A 20,043-nucleotide genomic window follows, 5' to 3' on the forward strand; every position below is an offset into this window, starting at 1 on the left:
TATTTAAGCTGTCCACGTTGGAGACTGCTAAGGGAACAGGCAGGTCAGCTTGGTTAATCATTACCCAGAGACTTTACAGACGTTCACTGCTGATCGTATGACAGGAGCCCATCTGAGATAAGAAAACATCCATCCCGAGCAATAAGAGTTGAGAAGCCTCCCTTGCTTCGATTTTCTGACTTTATTGTTTTGCTGTGGGAGAAGAGGCTCCACGCTCCCTCCTTGTTCCCGGAGCTCAGCCCAGCACAGCTGTTCTGTTGCTTTCCTCTTCCGAAGAGGAAGTGAGAAATTCCCTCCCCGTGTGCTCTGGCACTCGGATGCTCAGGTTTCACTCATGATCCAGGAGCGCCTGTAATGAGCTCTCAGTGGGGCTCAGAGAGGAGCTTCCAGCTGTGCCAAGAGTTGTTTCATTTTATGCCAAAGGAGGAGGGGGAGAAGAAATCCTGCAAAAAACTAAAATGTTGATGGTGCAAAAATTGGCCTAAGGCTATCACAACTGTGAAAAGACAAAGAAAAGCCGAAGCAGAGGAAGGCACAAGGAAACAGAATGGGAAACTTCTGTCAGAAGCACTGCGCCTGTTTGGAGCCCTACATCCCGTGCTTATTCTCAGGGAGAGACGGTGAGCAGGATGAGAAAGGTGGCCAAGTCTTCGCCAACCTTGCTGTGATAAGGCATGACTTCCAAGCAGGACAGAAAGACAGAGCCAGTAAGATAAAAGAGAAACCTTTACCTCCGCTGCCTGGCCAGCATCTGGTGAATACTTGCAGATTTGTGGCACTCTTTGACTACGAGGCTCGCACTGAGGAGGACTTGAGCTTCCGAGCTGGGGATAAGCTTGAAGTGCTGGATGCGTCCCACGAGGGCTGGTGGTATGCTAGGCTCCTCCTGCCATCAGGGTCAGTCAGTCCTGGCCGCAAGCTCCAGGGCTACATCCCCGCCAACTACATAGCTGCTGACCAGAGCATCGAAGCTGAGCCGTGAGTAACCCACATAATGCACACTGAAGTCTTTTTTCTGTTAGGTTAAATGGGTTTGGGACAGGAGGTTACGACCTTTTCTCTTGCTGAGTAGTACCCTACCACACTCATCCTCCAGTGGTCCTACCAGTGATAGTGCTAGTTGGTGTGTGCGAGGAAAAGACACCGTGGTCACAAGAAAATCGATTACAAAAGGCAGAGTGTCGAGGGTTTTGGTTTGGTTTAAATAATTCCCCTCTCTGATATACCCTAATCACCTGTTTAAGAAGCATCTGGGAATATCAGGTTGGTTGCCACTGTGATGGTTCATTATTTTTATTCATGTAACAATAGGTGTGTGTCAGATGCTTCCCACAGAGTGAAAAGGTATGACCCCTGCCCCACACAGCGTTCAGCCTAACCAGCTGCAAAGTTATCAGTTAATCAGAGTTTCTTTAAGCTGCCTTTACATCTTACAAATGATGGGTGAGTCTCTAACAGATAACTTTTTATGGTTTCCTCTATATTGTTGGTTTCTTCCTTGGGGGCAAATCTCTACTCTCAGGACAAACTTAACTGCAGTAAGTAGTGCAAAAGGCAAAAGAGTGGGTATAGCAATGGAGTACAAATTGCATTTGTTAAACATTCACAGCTTAATGATGCAGCCCATGTTTTTCTGCCTGTCCAAAACATGCCCAATCTTATTTAATATTCTGAACTAGAGCAGAAACCACACAAAATCAGTTACTTGGCTCCCTAGTGAGGATCAGTAGGGTCTGAGTCAGCCTGGGATGCGGAGTTATGTATGTCTTGCGTCAGAGGCAGCGTTTGCTGAAATGGGTCTGACTACAGTTTCAGAGGTATGTTTTGACAAAAATTATCACTGTAGAAAAAGACAGCAGAAATGGCATTCATTATTAGTCTCATAATTAATGTTGACTTTAGAGGGATGATGTTGCAGCTTTTCAGTTAAATCTCATTTGGCCCTGAAGCATCACCTCTGATCTGATCTGCCCACTGTACTGCCAAGGGCTAGGAAAATTGCTCAGACATGATTATGCCAGTCTTTTATCAGCTGTAGGATTTGTGCTAGACGCATCTTAGGGCAACTTGTAAGATTCCTCTCTAACCTGAAGACCTTAATTTGTGGAGTCTGACCAGCTGTTTCTGTTTCTGTAATCAGGCAGACAACCCTTTCAATGGTCATGTTCAAAAGAATTCTTCCAATTGCAGAAATTAATCTGCAGGGAAGGCATTTTCTGAACCACTAGAGAAATGGTGCTACACTCTAATTCAACTCAGCTTGGCCTTTGCTCTCCTTCAAGAACTAGTTTTATTACAAGTCATCTAAGATTTCTGCTTGCTGTTAATACTTTGAAAGTGATTTTGCACCATTACACAACAAAGTCTCAGCTCTTAAGATCCCTCTTAACTTTCTATATCTACAGCATCAAATACAAAGTTAAGTTTGCCAAAGTGCATTGTTGCATAACCTATTTTTTTCTTGTTGCAGAATTGATTTTATTCTATTTTACTCTTTTTATATACCTTTCTCCCTTTATTAATGAAGACTAAGTTTACGCAAAAGATTTTTCTTTATAGATTGTTAGAACTCTGGAGAGGAGGAAATGGAGGGCTTTTACAGCTCTCAGATGAAGTAATTCCTCCAAAATGAGTTTTTAGTTTCGTACCAAAACTAATCTGTCTAAACATGTTGTCTCTTCTCAGATTTCCTTCTAAGTCAGTTGGCTTTAGTGATCTTCATATGTATGCAAGACTCTCTGCTGTCAGGCCACACACATATAACCATAGACTGACTCAGGTTGGAAAGGACCTCTGAAGGACATTTGAAGCAGTCGTCCCAACTCAAACAAGGCCCAAATAAAGTTAGACTCGTTTGGTTAGTTGAGCATTTCCAGTTCAGCCTTTCACCCTAATGGTGGGGATTTTTCTTGCCTTGTATCTAATTAGAATATTCCTTGATACAGTTTCCTCCAAGAATTCCCTTTCATCCACCCTCTGCATTTCACACCTCTGTTAATCCTAATGAAACTATAAGAGCAACAGTAATAATGGTTTAAAGAATTAACCCTTGTTTTCCCTAAAGTAAAAGAATGAGGGTGAAAAAAGTTATTCTAATGTCTCTTTAATTAAAATTCAATGCTTTAGTCTTATTCTCTGCCCAAACTTTAAATTTAACTTCTTTCATCTTTCCATTTTGATTTTAATTAGCTCTCCCCTTTGGTGTTGGCCAATTGCTCATGGCCATGATAGAGACATTTGTAGAAATAGGAGAAGTTTTTATTGCATCCTTGCATCCTTTATACCAGTCCTTTGTGGTCCCAGCACAGAGCTGACGAAGAATGGAAGACTTACAATCTCATGTTCACCTGCCAAAATGCATATATACCGTACATTTGCAGTGTGTTATTTATGCTTTGCAATATTTGCAAGGCACAGCTGATCAACAGTCTTTGAGTTAGTTGAATGCACATATCCTAGCACTAGCTAGCTTCTGTATATCTGCAGAGACAATGGGAATTTTAGCTTATTTCTGGGCTGTGTCTCCATCTTACTAGATCAGGACAAACTGGCTAAACTGTTCTGGGAAACAAACTTGATTGATGGTATGACTCTTGGGAAGCTTGCGGAGAAAACCAAATGGACCATATTCTTGAGCAGCTGATTTCAGCACATTTGTACATAAAGTGTTTTTTAAAAAAAGACATTCATATACATTCATGGATACTCCATAAATTCACTTAAATAAAGAGATAGAGGGGCATGAAATGTTCTGTAAGTCACAGAATGACTTAGAGGTGACAGGGTCACTATGTAAGTTTAGCCAATAAATGCTTGGAAGGTGAATGCAGAACCATCAAATTTCTTTTGCTAATCATTTCACTTTTGCCTGTAGCCTTCAAGATTGTTAACAACAAAATATATCTGGGCCTTTTTTATCAACATTTTCACATGATCTTTATTACAGAGACAATTAGAGATCAGAAAGTCCATCCTGATCTGTGTTATCCATTCTGGCAGAAGATAATGCTAGGTAATTGCTTGTTCTTGGCAAGTGCCACAGCAGACCATTTTGTCTCCTTGCTGAAGTGTCTGTGAATTTTTTCAGGGAGAAAGGCTTTTTTTTTAACTTTTCCTTGGTAAGAAAGAAAATGAAGTGAAGTCAGAAGGAAAGTGAGAACCTTTTGTTCCTTGTCCTCATTTAGATAACAGTTTTTCTTCAGAAGTCTCTTTGACTCCATCCAATATGACTGAGGTAGTGCTGATAAGGTAGATCGATAACGAAAGGATGTGCAATATCTTCAGCCTGGGGAAAACAAAAATGAAATACCGTTTATAACAACGGGAATTTTCGTGTATCCTTGGCTATCAGAATGTTCAAGCAGAAGTGAGAAAGAATGAGATTTCTTTACGGTGTTCCTTTCCTCAGGCCAAAGTTTATTGGTAGAAATCGTATGCTAAAATTGAAGAGACACTTTGTTTATATTATATTTTGCTAATATATTTATATTACATTTATATTATGTGATATAACTATCTTATGCCAAAAGTCAAACACTTGTTATTTCTGCATGGTATCTTGTTAAAAAAAGGTTTCTTTTGCTTCCTTCCTTTGGCTTGAGTGATCCCTTCCAGTGTGAATGACTCAGACAAAATCAGTAACAATCTGTGTGAATAAGAGAAGGGGGAAAAAAGTATTTTTCCATGGCTTGGGTTCTGCCTGCTGCAGCATTGCAGTCCAAATGTGTGCTGCATAAGATTAAGTACGTCCGAGAAATGCACGCCTGCTACCATGAAGGCTGTTTTGGACAGAGTGAGGAAACAAGACCCTTCATTTTTATGTTTACCAGTAAAGCATCTTCTTATTGCTGATCTCTTCTAGCACCTGCAGTACTCCTTATACTAACAACAGCCGCTCAGGTGGAGGGATTGTGAAGGGATTGCGCCTAGTGTCTCTGGAGGCAGGTGTGTTCTCCTGGCCCTACCTGGGATAGGTGGGACAAGGCAGCCGGGGAGTGGAAGCATTCCTCTAGCAAACCACCGTCACACAGTGAACTTGCACTTCCTGAGGAAATAAACCTCTTACTACAAAAACATTATTTTACTTACTATCTGACCGAAAGCAGACGCAGAATGCACTAATGATGAGTTAGCGACTGTAAGAACACTTGGTGCTTTTCTTCTCTCTGCATCGCAGGTAGCAGTCAAAACCACAAGCCAGACAGATTTTTCATTTCTAAGGAAGTTTGAGTAAGGTTGTATCTGCCGCATCCCTCGACTTCAGAATGCTCTTCTTTCTGGGATTAGACACATAACATTTAGAAAAAGGAAAGCAAAAAATACAGTCACATAATTTAACTTGCATGTCCAGCAAAGGATGATCAGAAAGATCAATTTGTCTAACACCAAAATCTGAATTAAAAGATATAAATTTCCTTGGCAAGGAGTGTGACCTTCCTGTCTGTGTGCTCTTTCTGTGCCTGTTACTCTGCACTGTAAACAGGAACCATAGTAACGCATTCACCTGCCCTTATTTTATTACGGCCAGTTGTTTTAACTAAACAAGAAAATGACATAGTGCAAATTGTTATGGACAACAAATATAGCCCAGCTGTACAGTTAATTTTAATGAAGGAAAAATAAAAAAACAACCCTCACTGTTGGAGTGACATGAGTTCTTTTCTTGTAGAGGAAAGATAGAGTGTACTTAGAGGGGGCTCTCGCCTGCCATCCTGATGGACCTGTTGGCTGTTTCTTGAAAGTCAGCTTCATTCCATATGTTCATGCCAGCATTATTGAGACAAGACTGCTGTGCTGAGGGAAGTAAATCCACACAAATTCCTAGTAGATTAAGTCAAAGAAGATCACAGCAATTACTTTTAACTTTTGCCAGTTTCAGAAACATTCCTTATTGCAGAGAGTTTTCTTATGTAGGTATTTCCCAGCTGGTGGAAACCGAGCCCCAGACCTAATCAATGAAACCTCACCAGTCAATTCCACAATGAGCTTTTTAAACAACTCTTTGAAAGCAGAAGTGACTTGTAGGTTATTTTTGTCAATCTCCATAATTCCTTCACCTTCTGTGACCTGACTCAGCTTTAACTATTTCATACATTGACTGAATCTGAGCTGCTATGTGTGAACAATAAAGTGTTTCCTGGGCTGACCTGTTTCAGACTTTCTGCAAAGTCAGGCTTATGGGGTTTCTTTGGTTCATGCGGGTCATTTTTCAAAGTGGTATTTAGAGCCAAAAAGTCTAGAGGCTCTTTTTAAAGTGAAGCCTTAGATTCTGCTGAGCACCTCAGAAAACGGAATGTAATCCGCTGTGGTTTCTGTGTGCTCCCTCTCTCTCGCTCTCATAATTCGTCTTTCTATTACAGTACAAACTCCTGAGGACACCACTAGAATCAGCAGTAACCCTTTTACCAAAATAAACTTGTAAAAACTGTTCATTGCTAATGCGACTACACAAAGCAGCAGTAGGTTGTTCTCACAGTCTTGAAACCTGTTGCATTAAGTATGAAAGCTAATCTTGCATAGTTTTTGGTAGAAAAGTTTTCTTTATCACCAAAATATGTATTTATTATAAATCAATGAAATGGCTATATGTGAACTCATTTGAAATTCTATCTTTTCTTTCAATTGATATACTTTATGTATGTGCTTTTGTGTGTGCATGCATGTGTACACACATACCCCATAGGGAAAGTTTGTAAGACTGATGCTTTTAAGACCATGCAAAACAGCCCTGTGAGACAAGGCGTGTATTGCAAAGCCAGAAGATCGTGCTTACAAGAAAGCTGGAGAGGGACTTTTTACAAGGGCCTGTAGTGATAGGACAAGGGGCCATGGCTTTGAACTGGAAGAGGGAAGGTGTAGATGAGCTATTAGGAAGAAATGCATTACTGTGAGGGTGGTGAGGCAGTGGCAGAGGTTGCCCAGAGAAGCTGTGGCTGCCCCATCCCTGGAAGTGTTCAAGGCCAGGTTGGATGGGGCTGTGAGCAACCTGGTGTGGTGGGAGGTGTCCCTGCCCGTGGCAGGGGGGTTGGAACTGGGTGAGCTTTAAGGTCCCTTCCAACCCAAACCATGCTATGAGTCTGTGATTCTATGATTTTTATGTTTTTTGACCTTGTGTTCATAGCATCTGAAGTACTCAAAATTTGAAATTGCCATGCGTCTTTTGGAGTGCCTCTCTTGAATTTAAATGATTGAATGCTACAAAAAGACCGTGAATTTAGCCACTTAACCTCTTAGTTGTGGTTGGGCGTTCCAGTGCTGTCTTGAAGCACATCTCAAACTTTGTCTTCATTTATGCTCATTTCTTAAATATGCAAAGATACACTGAACACAAAAGGAGATGGTTTATAGAACTGTGAAATGTCGGATTTTGTCAAGTGCCAGCAGTATTTACACATCCATGTGTATACCATGTCCAGAAAATGTGTGTCTCTGCTCAGAAAGGCGGAAGGAGTTATGGCATTGCAGAATGAGGAGTTCATGCAAACTGGTCTAATTTAAGTCACCTAATTTCTGGCAATGTGGTTTTCTAAATATACAACATTGTCTATTCAAATTCTGAGAAATGAAGAAATTTCTTCCTATCGTGTCTTTATTTGAAATTAGTTTTATACGTTATAATCATTATATACTATTTTACCTCACCCTGTTGTGAAAGATTTGACAACAAATCATATGAAGACCAGAAACAATATCCTTAAAGCCTGCAAACATAACCAGTTAGCTTTTCTTAGGGCGCGGTGAAACCCAGGTGGCCTTTACAGTGCCTTTTAGAAAAACAAAGACCATATACTGGTCAGAATAACTCAATAGTCCCGTTTGATGGTTTTTCTTCAGACTCAGTAGGAGTAAGCATTGTGCATGCTAGCCTAGATTAGCTGGCTTTGAGCAATGTTGTTGGCAAAAACATTCTCCAGGTATTGTACAACGGCTAGTGTTTCCTCAATAGCTGTCTTTGATGGCTCTCTGTGCGGCACAATACAGAGCTGTGCAGAGCTTTGTGATCTCTGAGTGGGTTTAGAACTGAAAAACAGTAACCAACAGTTCAGCCAGGCTAAGAACTCCTAAAGCTGGGCTGAATTTAAACAAACTGGGTCAAGTATCTCTGTGAAGAATTATTTTGTAACATGTAAAAAGCACTGTTGGTTATAGAAGACTTTGGGGCTTTCTTTATGTAGGATCATATCTGTACTGAAGAGATTAAGTCATAAAAATATAAGAGATACTCTGCGAGGTCAAACCAATGGCCCCTTGAGCCCCGTTATTCTGTTTCAGAAGCGGTTTTATGAAAAGTGCACAGGCCCATCCACTTTCTTTGATCTGTTCCTTTTGTACTTCACCAGAGGCTGGAACTGTTGTATAAGCAATGTCAGAGGGTGCATCACTGCCATGTCTAATTACAGACCTGTTGTCAAGTCTGTTTAGCAAAAGTGTAGGTGTTGACACTGCACAATTCTTTATATGTCTGTGGGCAAAGAAAAATAAAACGAAAAACAAAACCCACAAAAACCCCTCTCATCTCTACAGAAAATTTTATATTCCTAAAGAAGCGTTTGACATTTTTTTTCCAGATTGGTGATTGCTTAGTCATGAGTGACTCAAAAAAGCTCACACTCAAAATAAATAGGCACAAAAGGAAATGGTATCCCTGCACAGGTCCCTGTGAAATCCAGGTCCTTTACAGACCACACCTGTCTGCCCCGTCTACCCCAACGTACCCCAGTCAGCCCGGGCTGCAGAGCTCCGTCACTTCACCCTCACACATTTACCCATCAATGCCTCTTGCTTCCTACCACAGCTGCAGAACTAAACCCAGGCTCTGTCCTGTTACTATCTTACAGAGGTTATCTTCTAACGTGAGGCTATAGCAGAGGTGCCTTGTGCAAACTTTACAATAATGATGCAGCCTTCCAGTAGTCTAGTTTAGACAACAAAAGATTTACCCGCACTTTAATTTTACAACAGAGTAGTAGAGAAAAATATGTTAAATCAGGATTCAGGTGTTTTTCTGTAATAAAATGTTTTGTTCCTTTTCCAAGTTATGCAAGCAAAGTATGCACAGCAAAGAAAGAATAGAATTTATTAGGTGGTATTTAAAAAATATGTATTATTACATATTTACTACTACATGTAAGAGGAAAAAAACAATTTTCAGTGATTTTTAAATAGTTCTATATGGGATGTATTTGAAGACCCTTCTTGTGTTAGAACTTTAAAAATAAGAGATTAAGCTCCTTTAGTTGAGAAACTTATTCTTCATCAGAGTTTTCTTAAATGCTGACATTTGGGGTTGCACCTCATAACTGTGTAAAAAACCCCCAAAGAGTTACAAGAAATAAGAAAGGGAATCTACATCTTTGCAGTTTTCAATTCTCCAGACATGCCTAGAATTCACCTAGAAAAGACTTTTCAGATCAAATAAAATATTGATCATGAATGCATTCCTTTTCTTTGTCATGTAAACCAGATAGAAATACATTTTTTCTGTGCTGGTACACTAATCTTAATCAATGAAAACTGGAAAAAAAAAAAAGCAGTGAATTAAATAATAGGTGATGGTTCCGTAAAGGATTGCACTAACTGACATTTTCATTACTTCTATGCAGACTACTCTGCAATCTATAATATTGTACATTATAAATTTATCTGCAGTAACGTTGGTAAACACTTTCCCTTAACTTTCTCTCACTAAAGCAGATATATTGCTAGTTTAATTAGTAACATTTTTCTGTGTTTATAACACAAATGATTTTGCAGCCCACCTTTTCAAACCTCACTGCAAAAGAAGAGAAAAAAAGAAATCTGAGACTCACATGTGGGAATGAATATATACCATGAATTTCAGAAATTATTAGAACTCACAAGCCTCGATCTTCCTTTTGAAACTACCGATCATTTCAGTGAATGGAAGTCCCTGTGAGGGTATATGGAAGGAGTCCCTGCTTCTCTAAGGGTGTGTGGGGAAAGGAGCCATCCCCAAGAACACGGAGAGGCAGACCTGAGGGACACGTGAGAAGGGAGGTGGTGAGGAGGACAAGCCTGTTCAGTCGCACTCGCCAATAAGGGTCTGCGGAGTGTGGGAACGTTTCTTTTTCAGGAAGATTATCTGAGGATCTTGCCAATAAGGAAAAGGAGGGAGATCAAACCTGGCCGATTAATGTTAACAAAGACCATAATCAGGAATAAACCTGATCAGTCGCACTAATTGATGGGCTATGAAGAAAAGGCAGGCAAACTCGGACTTTGCAACTGATAAGGATGCAAGCCTGGGGGTGCAGGTTGGGGGAGGGTGTCTGTGGGGCTATGTCAAGTGACGAAGCAAGGTTTAGGGAAAAAAAGGGTCAGGGAGGAACAACGAAGGGGTATAAAAGGTGCTGTTCACATGTAAAATGGGGCCAGTCAGTACACTTGTCTGGCTGAGCCCTGCGCCTGGTCACATCACCCTGTCCTGTCTACTTATTAAATCCTGTCTTGATTATCTCTCTGTGTAACTTACCCTCTGTCCCATGCTTGAGTGCTGCAAGGACTAAGTGCCAGCTACTGGGGGGACTGGTGTGAATGGGTACTGGGCCAGCAAGGGGATTCAGAGCTAGGAGGTCGGTGCCCCTGGCCTGTGGTGTCAGCAGCTGGAGCAAGGGGGGGTCTCAGTGCCAGCTCTGGCGCTGGGGGGCGGGGGTCCTGGCCACCCAGCTGGCACTGAGGTAGGTCTCGAAACCAGCTGCCGGGGGGACCGGCATGTGTGAGGCAAGCATGGGTAAGAGGGGTAAGAAGGCAGGGTTGTTGGATGGAGAGACAGGCTGTGCTGGTCTTTGAGAGTGGGATCCGCAAATGTGCGTGTGCTTGTGAATCTAGAGAGAGTGTGTGTGTGTGCGTGTACTGTCACTAGTGACCTCCTGGCTCTGCCAGCTGAAGAGGAGGAGGAAGGGTCTGTGCTTATGTTTTATGTCAGTCCTGTACATGGGTGCTGTTGAAGGCAGCGCCTGTGGCAGTCTGTGTGACCGGCCGTGTCAGCGTCCCCTCTGCCTGTCTGTGTGTCTCTCAGACACACGCTCAGCTTGGCCACCAGTGGAACCTGCGAACACAGGAGAGCGGCAGCCACATCCCTCAGCACGGGCACAGGACCTGTGGCCCTGGGCTGGGCTCCAGCAGCCGAGCAGGAGGTCCCTGGGCTGCAGTGGCTGGAGGAGGCGGCTGCTCCTAAATCCCCTTCGTGGTTTCCTGTACGTCTACTTCGAAAAAGAGAGTCTTGGCTTTCTGATCCTTTTTTTTGTGTGCTTTTCCCAGACTCCTACAGATTTATGAATGTTTAGAAGTGTGCGTATGTTCTCAGCCACTGACATGGATGAATCGGTATCATTTTTATCCATAGAAAGTCATCTGATGTCTTTTGCTGTTCCAGAATGACAGCTTGATTAGCTTGGAAAGATAATTACTAGTTTTCTGAATACCTGCAAGGAAAGAAAAGAGAAAATGAGATCATGTTCTTATTACACAGCTACAATGTTTGAAAAATCACCCGGAAACTTCCTTTGATACTGACATACCTTTCTGACATGGTGGTGTGATCTCTTACAAAAGAAACGATGCCTGTGGGTCTTGGGCTGATACTATACACACTGATAAGGAGTTCAGTGTGCTCCAGCTTTACTTCTGGAAGTCAGAGGTGTCTTTAGTGTATCACCCTTCCCATCTGTCACCCTGAAAGGGTTACCCTGAAAAACCGGGAGACCGTTTGATTAAGAAATGTGTCCCTGTGTGAAAGAACCATCCTGTCCTTTGGCTCGGGGTCTCATGGGGGTGCCAGGCTGCATGACTCCTTTCCGAGTGGCCCTGGGGACAGAATGACGTGGCTGTTCTCCACTGGCAATTGACCTGAGAGAGGGCACGAGTCTGCTCCGACTGCGGGCATCGGCCAAGGAGGTATGTGCCCAGGTGAATGTCCAAGAGAGAGCTCTGCACAAAATGGCTGGAGAGATCTGCTCCGCCACCAGTGTCCTCTGCAGGCAAGCGGGGCTTTTTGTTTCTGAGGGTTTCCATAGTACTTCTGTACTGAGGTGAGTTTCCCTACGAGAAAAGAACATCATTTCTCAGGAATGATTTTCTCAAGAAAATCAATGGAGTGCTTTTGGAAGCTGTAATGGTTTAAGTGAATGTATGATTGAACATTTTCTTATCCTTTTGAGTTTCCCTTAATGTTAAATCAATTGATGTTGTTTGTGTTCTCTGTACCATGTTAACGTTAAGGCTGCCTCAAGGTTTCAACTTTGTTCCTCTGTTGTTATCAATAGCAGAGTTATTGCTACTTTTAGAGTATATTATGGCAGTATATCAGTACTTTTGTTCATGTATGTGTTAACAAATGCATGCAGGTACTACTAGCACTGGTGCAACATTTTATGCTGTGCAGCAGAAACGGGGTCTGAGAAACACATTTTAAGTTTTTTAAAAAAGATGTGATTATATTAGCTATATTTCACACCCAACATCCCAAAGCAATGCCCATTAAAGCTAATGATAGCCATTCATTGACTCTGAAGACAAGTTGTTTTAGAACAAGTTTTAAATGCAATGAAGTCCTTATCCAGGTGCAAAACCACTACTAGGAGCAAACTTTGATGACTGACTTTAGTCTTTTAAATTGGAGAAATGCCAGGGATTTATGTAACAAAAACACCACAGAAAAAGCAATAGGATATCACTTTCATCTACTGTTTATTTTCTCATATAGAAGAACTTCAGAGCAGAATAAATAAGACAGCATGGAGATGACGAATGTTATGGAGAATGAATGCAAATGTTAAAATTAATGATGTAATAGTGAAGTGGGTGCTCACAGGGTGAGATTATTTATGGAGATTTCCGCAAATTAGCTCTGTCAGATTGCAGTTTGGTTGCTGGTTTATTATCTTTTGTTCTTATTGTGCAGTGAAACTAGTCTTGGGTGAGCTATGCTAATTTACAGAGCTTACGCACTTGGCCTTGTAATACTATTGCTACAGGAGAAACAGTCACTTCCCAGTCATTACGGAGTGCGAGAGTAGCCAAAGGCGCAATGGTTTGTCATCCTGAAGCAGACTCAGAGCAAATTGATTTCCGTGTTTGCAGCACAGTCAACTGCTATCATCAACTATTGAAAAATTAATGTAGTATTATGCATAATCCCTTACAACAGAATCACATGACAGTACAGTTATGGCCTACTAAGTACTTACTAAAAAGGTTTATACCCAACGTGTCATGGACTTTTTAGACTAATGCCCAAGTAATCTTTGTGTTTACGTTTACAAGACAGTAAATTTGTTCTAGACTGTAAGAGGAAATGCCTACCTCAGTGGTGAGTTTTACCACACTTACTCACTGTTGAACATTACCTTATCCAAACAATCCGACGCAGTTACTTACTGTAAAAGTCTCTAAAGCCCTGGCAGGCCCTTCCTTTAGGGCACAGCTAACAAAAACAGTGGAGTAACACAAAACAAAGATGTTTCTTAGACCGAAACAGACTTTAGAGACTCAGAGTCCTTTTTTACTGCCCTCATCTCCTGAGCTAATAATCTCTTACAGTTTCTTAAGTGATTTGTTAGTGCAACCCGGGGCTCCTTTTGGGTCTCTGCTATAGGCAAGGTCAGTCTGCCAGGGCAGGTGGGTGCTTCGCACGTTTGTTATGGTTACACTGCAGTCATTGGGGTTATGTGCAGTAAGTGACTGTTTGGTGTTAGAGTCAGGTTTTCGTCGAGTAGTAGAATTAAAACCTTTTTTTTTTTAAAAAAACCCACTGTGCAATAAAAGTATGGCAAATCTGGTTCTTGAGTCTAGAAGGAAAAAGCTTTTTTTCTGGCAGTAACTTGCAGTTTCTCATCTTGATAAAAAGCAATGCTAGCAAAGGTTCTGCCTGATTTTGGTGGTAGCTTGTGTCCATTCAGTCCTCAAAAGACTACCTCTGTTGTAACAGTGCTACCTTCTCCAAATTACTGTATGTAAGCATCTATGCACGTTGTACATTCCAGCGAAATAGTGAGTATGGTATGTTAGAGACGTAGGTTTGAATTGCCTCATTTTAACTAAAGATCCCCTGTTTGGTGGATGAATGTATCACTTGTGTCCTAGTGCTCACGTTCACATAAGCATGGAAAGAGAGAAAGGAAAACTGGCTCCCTTCTTCTGGAGGAAAGAGGCAGCGATGTTTCTCGAGTCCTTCATTTTAGTTTTGTATCAAATCAAAATATTTAACATGGCCTGAAGGGGAATGAAGGGTATTGCCTGGTTCTATCTTTTTTTCAGATAGCTTAATCCTTTCTGAGCAAAATTAAAAGAAAAAATGCTTATATTTTGATGGAAAATCCATTTGAAAACAGAATTTGAAAAAAACTTTAAATTTGAAAATTTTTCAACTTAAGTACCTTCACAAGTTAAGCTAGAGTATTTTGTTGAGAAAATATAGGGAGAAGTGTAACCAAATTTTCTTTCCCTTCTTTTTGCTTCTATGTCTCTTCCATTATAACCTCTTATATTCTGCCATCTTGCCGATAAAACTCTCTCAAATCTAACATAAATTTAGTATTTATGGAAAAACACCAAGCAGTCAGCTATAATGTCTTGACAAGAACATTAGCAAAATGTTATCTAAAAACCAAGAGCAAACTGGGATCTGTTGTTTTCCAAAACTCTGTATTTCACATTGTAATGGTTAAAGAAAAATCCCGCTGTTGGTCTGGAAGTATAGAAAATACCGTGGAACTTCCCATGTGTTGTTACAGACTGTCACTTTCAAACACACAGGCAGGCTTCTACAAACATACATGACATAAACTAACGCTGCTCTGGCGTTTCCGTAGATCTCTGCTGTGTACACAGTGTGGACACCAGCCTGTCATTTTTCACAACTATTCACATGTTCTTGTTTTCCCCCGTGGAAAGAAAAACAGACTTATTTCACCCAGTCATTGTGAAAAGACTCGGAAGCTCAAGGTCCCATGCACAGTGCATGCGGATAGTCTTCGTTTTAGCTTGTGATAAGTTATTCAACAACAAGGATCGGAGCAATATAGGTGACTCAGATCCTTACGTATGAAGCAAACTCATTGTGGTTGCGACAGGTTAAGTGTGCTGCCCTACATAACTATCCCTGAAAACCTGAATTTCTGGTTTCACTTGGAGGAAACTAGTTTCTGATTATGGTAAATAAGTAATCAGAACTGAGCTGTGTCACTATACATGTACATTTTAAATGATTTTTTATTTCAAGTATTGTCCAAGTGAGGTATTTTCTGCAGTGTGATAAGATTTTAACTGGCTGACTTATGTAGATACAGAAGGCTGCTGTTACCTAAACGTCTTTAAAGACTTTGAATCAGTTGTTGCTGATGGTAATTCAGAGAGTAAGGTTTAAACTAGTACATTCAGTGGTGACCTCTAGTCAATAAATGTATGATGAAAATGAATGGTAAAGTATTCTCTTGGCAAATACAAACATGAGTGGTGTGATGAACTAAGGAAGGGAAAGGGAAAAGATCTGCAGAGAGCAATCCTTGCAGTGAGAGTTAGTCTGTCAAATTGGTTCAGGAGATATTCTGTGAAATTGTTTCCCCAGGTAGGACTGAAGTTGCTGCCAAAGACACAAGCCCTGGGGGAGCAGGATAAGCTGGAAACCAGCGTTTGCTGAGCAGGTGCAGCAGCTCAGGCAGCAGCAGGGTATAGTCCTCGGGCAGTAAATGCAGTCCTCAGTTTTGTCTCTATTTTCTCTTCATCATTGCCTACTAGCTCTGACTTTCTCCCTTCTCTCCCTTCATCTGCTTGATAATATTCTACAGTTGTCGCTGCTTTGAATTTTTACTGTCCTGTTTTCTCCCTCCCTCCTGCAGCATCCTATGCACTCCTTTCTCATTAGCTTTACATTCCTTACTCTTAAATTTTGTCCTTGTCCCATGCATCCTTCAGTATCTGATCATAAATGACAATGAGAGATAGACAGCACTAAAACCAATCCCAGGCAAGCCTGTAGAAGGAAGTAAGGAGGAAGGGCTCTGTTTCCAAAGGACCTGAAACCCAACCTTATGTTTTCCAGCCTCTGCACAGTGAAAGTCTGCAAGCCCTACAGTAATCCTGGACCTGTCACTATGTAGATTCTTGTGCCGTATCTGGGAAGGCTTATATTTTTGAAGGCGTTCATGAAAGGAATCTTTTGCAAGTTTTCATCTTCATGGTTTAGGCTGACTACAGATTTTTCTGTTTGTTTTGTTTGCTTGGTTTTTTTTCTAAAGCCGTCATTGAGTTCACTGTAGACTATAGAGGGAAAATTGAAGCAGCTAGTGCTCATCTCCCATGCTCTCCTTCATGCACACAGTTCATCATTTGTACAGCACATCTGTTTTTTAACTATATTATATCTGGAAGGCTTTTATCTTTGCAGTGATATTTCCTAATTTCTTGAAATGTCAGCTCTTGGGGAAATTGTATTACTTCATTAGTCTTATAATTGAGGCAGCCTAATATTTTGTATCAGAAGAGCTTGTTTAGTTGCTTATAGTTTTTCCAGGCTTTACCTGATTGGATGTGAATTTTCCAGGGTTGATACCAGACACAGGCTGCCTCTTTTTCTCCCTAAAAGCAAAAAAAGTGGCTCAGAACAATACGAGAAATCCTTTGTGCATGTACTTTGGAGGAAGGGTTTGGTATTTGGTAGGGGAGATTGCTATTTTATAAGTGTGTGCTTTTTTGCTATCTAAGAACACTTCGCTTCAAACTAACCAAGCCTTTGAGAATAAAATTGGACTTTATATGTGGTAACCCGACATACTCATTAGAATTTGACAGCTGCGTTCTATATTTTTGGTATTTTTGGGAAAACCCAGCAAGTGCTTGGAGCCTTCCTCTCAGTGCGGAGAGGATGTGCTGGTGGCAGCCTTGGTAAACCTCTGTCCCTGCTTCTGCACCACTGTTTACCCACAGCAGACTGCAAACCTGGCATGGATTAAAAGCTGGCTCAGCAGCCCTCTTTGTCCCACGTGGATGACGGTAGGGAAGAGTGGCAGAGGCAAGCCTGGTCGGGTTTCCATGTGCTGACTAAGGGCAGTGGTCACAGGATGGTCATATGGTGAAAGTAATTGAATAAGACCCTGGAGGGTCTCTCTGTCTCTCTGTCTCTTTAGCTTTCCATGCATCTCTCCTTGTCTTCTGTGAGGCAGAAGTTAGAGCTGTTGCTCTCTGAATAAACTACTATATATGGTACAATCTAAATTCCCCGAAAGGTAGGCCCTAGGCATTTCAAATTGGACATCCAAAATTAGTAGAAAATGCTTATAATAACGTCTTATTGCTTTACTCCCTTTCTGTGATGTTTCTCCACTGTAAAAAATATCTTACAAGCAGAAGTGCCGCAGAAAAATTAATGAATGTTTGTAAAGCATTCGGATATTATAGTCATGAACACTATAATAGAGGCTGCGAGGAAATTAGCCATTCATGTAATTTTATAACTTGTATTGAGAGCAGAGACTAAACAAAGTACAGTAAATAATCTCTACCCATGCAATGACAAAACAAAATAGAGGGTAACTATTCAGTGAGCAGCATTCATATTAACACTGTAGGAAGCACTGGATGTGACCATGTAATTAAAGATGGTATCATACTGTATTTTCCTGAAAATGGCTGAGTTGATGCCATGAAAGCAATATTAATATTGCCACCTCCTAACTTTGGAGTTCTTGACTTTGCAGTTACAGCTTTCTAGGACTGTAGATTTTGAGGCATTTAAATGTAAACTTTATATACTGTTGAAGCTTTTCTTTATTTGTTTTAGCTGTTGCACAAGCTTTCTGCATTCCAGAAGAAACTGGCATATATTTGATTTCAAGATGTATAGTTTCTATTTTTCATAGTCCTCACCTAACAGTTTTGCTCTAATTGCAGTAATTCTTTGCTCTCCTCAGTGTAAGAAACTTTTTCTTCTCTTCTCATAGCCTAGTACTACAGGCACGGTTAACACACTCCAGTTAATCTTCTTGAGGGCCAGCTAACCTGTTTGTCATCATTTCTTCTGGTTGGGAACCACAGGAATCACAACAAACCCTCCCAACTGCTGAGATTTAGTGGTCTCATGAGATTTACCCTAACGTGAGAGGGTACATCCCAGTTGGAAGCACTTACGAAAAATGAGAAGTGAGATACCCTCATGCCACAAAGTGCTGATCCAGGATAGGGTCATGCTGTCCGTTTTAACGTCTTCAGTTATTTTTGAAAATAATTTTCATGTGACTGATTTCCTGCTATTTCTTCTGTTGTGCCTCCACACTCTTTGAATGACCTTGCCATGTAGTCCTTCTCAGGAATTTTTCTCCCCTTTTCTCCCCCCTCATTCCTATTGTAATGATCATGGTTTCTATATGTGGCTGTACCTTACTGCTGACTCAGCCCTCAGGATTTTCGCTTTTAGTTGCACATTCACAAAATTCAGAGTACGTCACAGACCTCTGCCTTTAGCCTTATCTTACCTCCAGTGTCCTGCAAGTTGAATGAGAAACTGAAATAATCCCTCCTTATCCCAGCTAAAGCTAGTTATTACAGCAAATTCACTGACTTCAGATATGGTGTTGTGGAGCTAATTCTGACTTTGCTCCTGTACGTATTAAATCTAAGTAAAGGTAGAGGATAAAAGCGGGAAGCTGTGCTCTGGTGAGCCCTAATGGAAACAGGTGACATAGTCAGAACTTCGACATCATTTTCTCTGCTGGTCTTCAGTGTGGATAACAAAAGAGTAGTGAGGGATCTGCTGAAATTTCCAAGAAAGGCAAAGATCGTAGCTGTCAATTCAGAGTTGGTGTTTGGCTTGGTGATGAAGATCTTACCCACATCCCAAAGGGGGGTGCACACAGAGTCCTTAATCATGGGTTTAGAGTGTCTGTTGGAGTACGACTGCAAAGGGGCTGCCCAAGGAAAGGGTACGCTGTCAAACAGTTTCTCCAGTAACAAATTTTTCACCTGGACCATGGTTGGGGGTCTTTGACTGTGGGTCCCCCAATGCAAAAGCAAGAGGTTGGGTTTGGAGAAAGGAAAATACTAGAGCTCCTTCTGGAGGGGGGTGGCACAGAGGCCATGCCAGGAAGGTTGAGGCTGCAGAAAGATTTGTCCCCTTAGGACTTTTGTGTCTGGCCCGTGCCACGGGGTCCTCCTCCGTGGCATTTGGCCCGTGCCTTGTTGCTTGTTCCTTTGGCATGACTGGGGATCTTTGGCAGGGATCATCCCATGCCTAGGGTTAGGATGAGGAGAGAGACGAATACTAGAGTTCCAGTGTGACTATGGCTGCTAAGGGACTGCCCAAGGAAGACCAAAGCTGCAGAAAGCAGCTTTTAGGCTAAGGCTCAAACCAGGTCTAGGGTTAGTGTTAGGACTTGGATTAGTTTTAGGGTTAGGAGTTTGACAAACTGTAGAGCTCCAATTTGAATAAAGCTGCAAAGGTCTGCCCAGGAAAAAGCTTGTCTCCCAAGAAGTGTTTGCTCTGGCCCATGGCTGGGGGGCTTTGGCTAAGGCTCAGCACACACCTTGCGTTAAAGCCAGGAGTTGGCATGTTTGGGGTTTAGGAGACCAAGCATAGAGCTCCAATGTAAGGGGGTGGGGGGAGCTGTAAAAGGGCTGTCCAAGGACTGGTAGGCTGCCAAAAAAATGTTTCCCCTGAGAGCTTTTCCATCTGGACCATGGCTGGGAATCCTTTTGTTTGGATTTAAATTTTGAGTGTTGGATAGAGTTAATTTCAGGAGAGGAAAAAAGTCTGTAGTTCCCAGATTAGTTGAGATCTTCTGTGAAGTCTTCAGTCTCTACCTCGAATGAGTGCATTGCACTGATAGGATCAGAAGGGGACATTGCATTAATGGGAGGGAACAGAGGGAAGAAAATTCATTTTGCGTACTCTTTTTTTGGATGGGGATATTTGTGGGTTTTGTTTTTCCACTGGGGTTTTGTCTTGTAGGTATGTTGCCAGGCTCTGGAAACTTTACCAGTGGTATAGCATTGCAGAACTTTGCCTCCCTGTCTTTCTATGCTTCAGTGATT

General features: G+C 41.6%; 1 protein-coding gene across 1 annotated transcript in view; it reads left to right on the top strand.

Moving 5' to 3' along the window:
- Positions 1-547: 547 nt before the first annotated feature.
- Positions 548-20,043, top strand: part of FRK (fyn-related Src family tyrosine kinase) — a 51,007-nt gene continuing 31,511 nt past the window's right edge. The window contains exon 1 of the mRNA XM_009705079.1: positions 548-978. Within this exon, the coding sequence (XP_009703381.1) occupies positions 548-978 (431 nt within the window). The remainder of the gene's footprint in view (positions 979-20,043) is intronic.

Source organism: Cariama cristata, unplaced genomic scaffold, assembly GCF_000690535.1.
Source record: "Cariama cristata isolate BGI_N322 unplaced genomic scaffold, ASM69053v1 scaffold748, whole genome shotgun sequence".
NCBI classification, from domain to species: domain Eukaryota; kingdom Metazoa; phylum Chordata; class Aves; order Cariamiformes; family Cariamidae; genus Cariama; species Cariama cristata.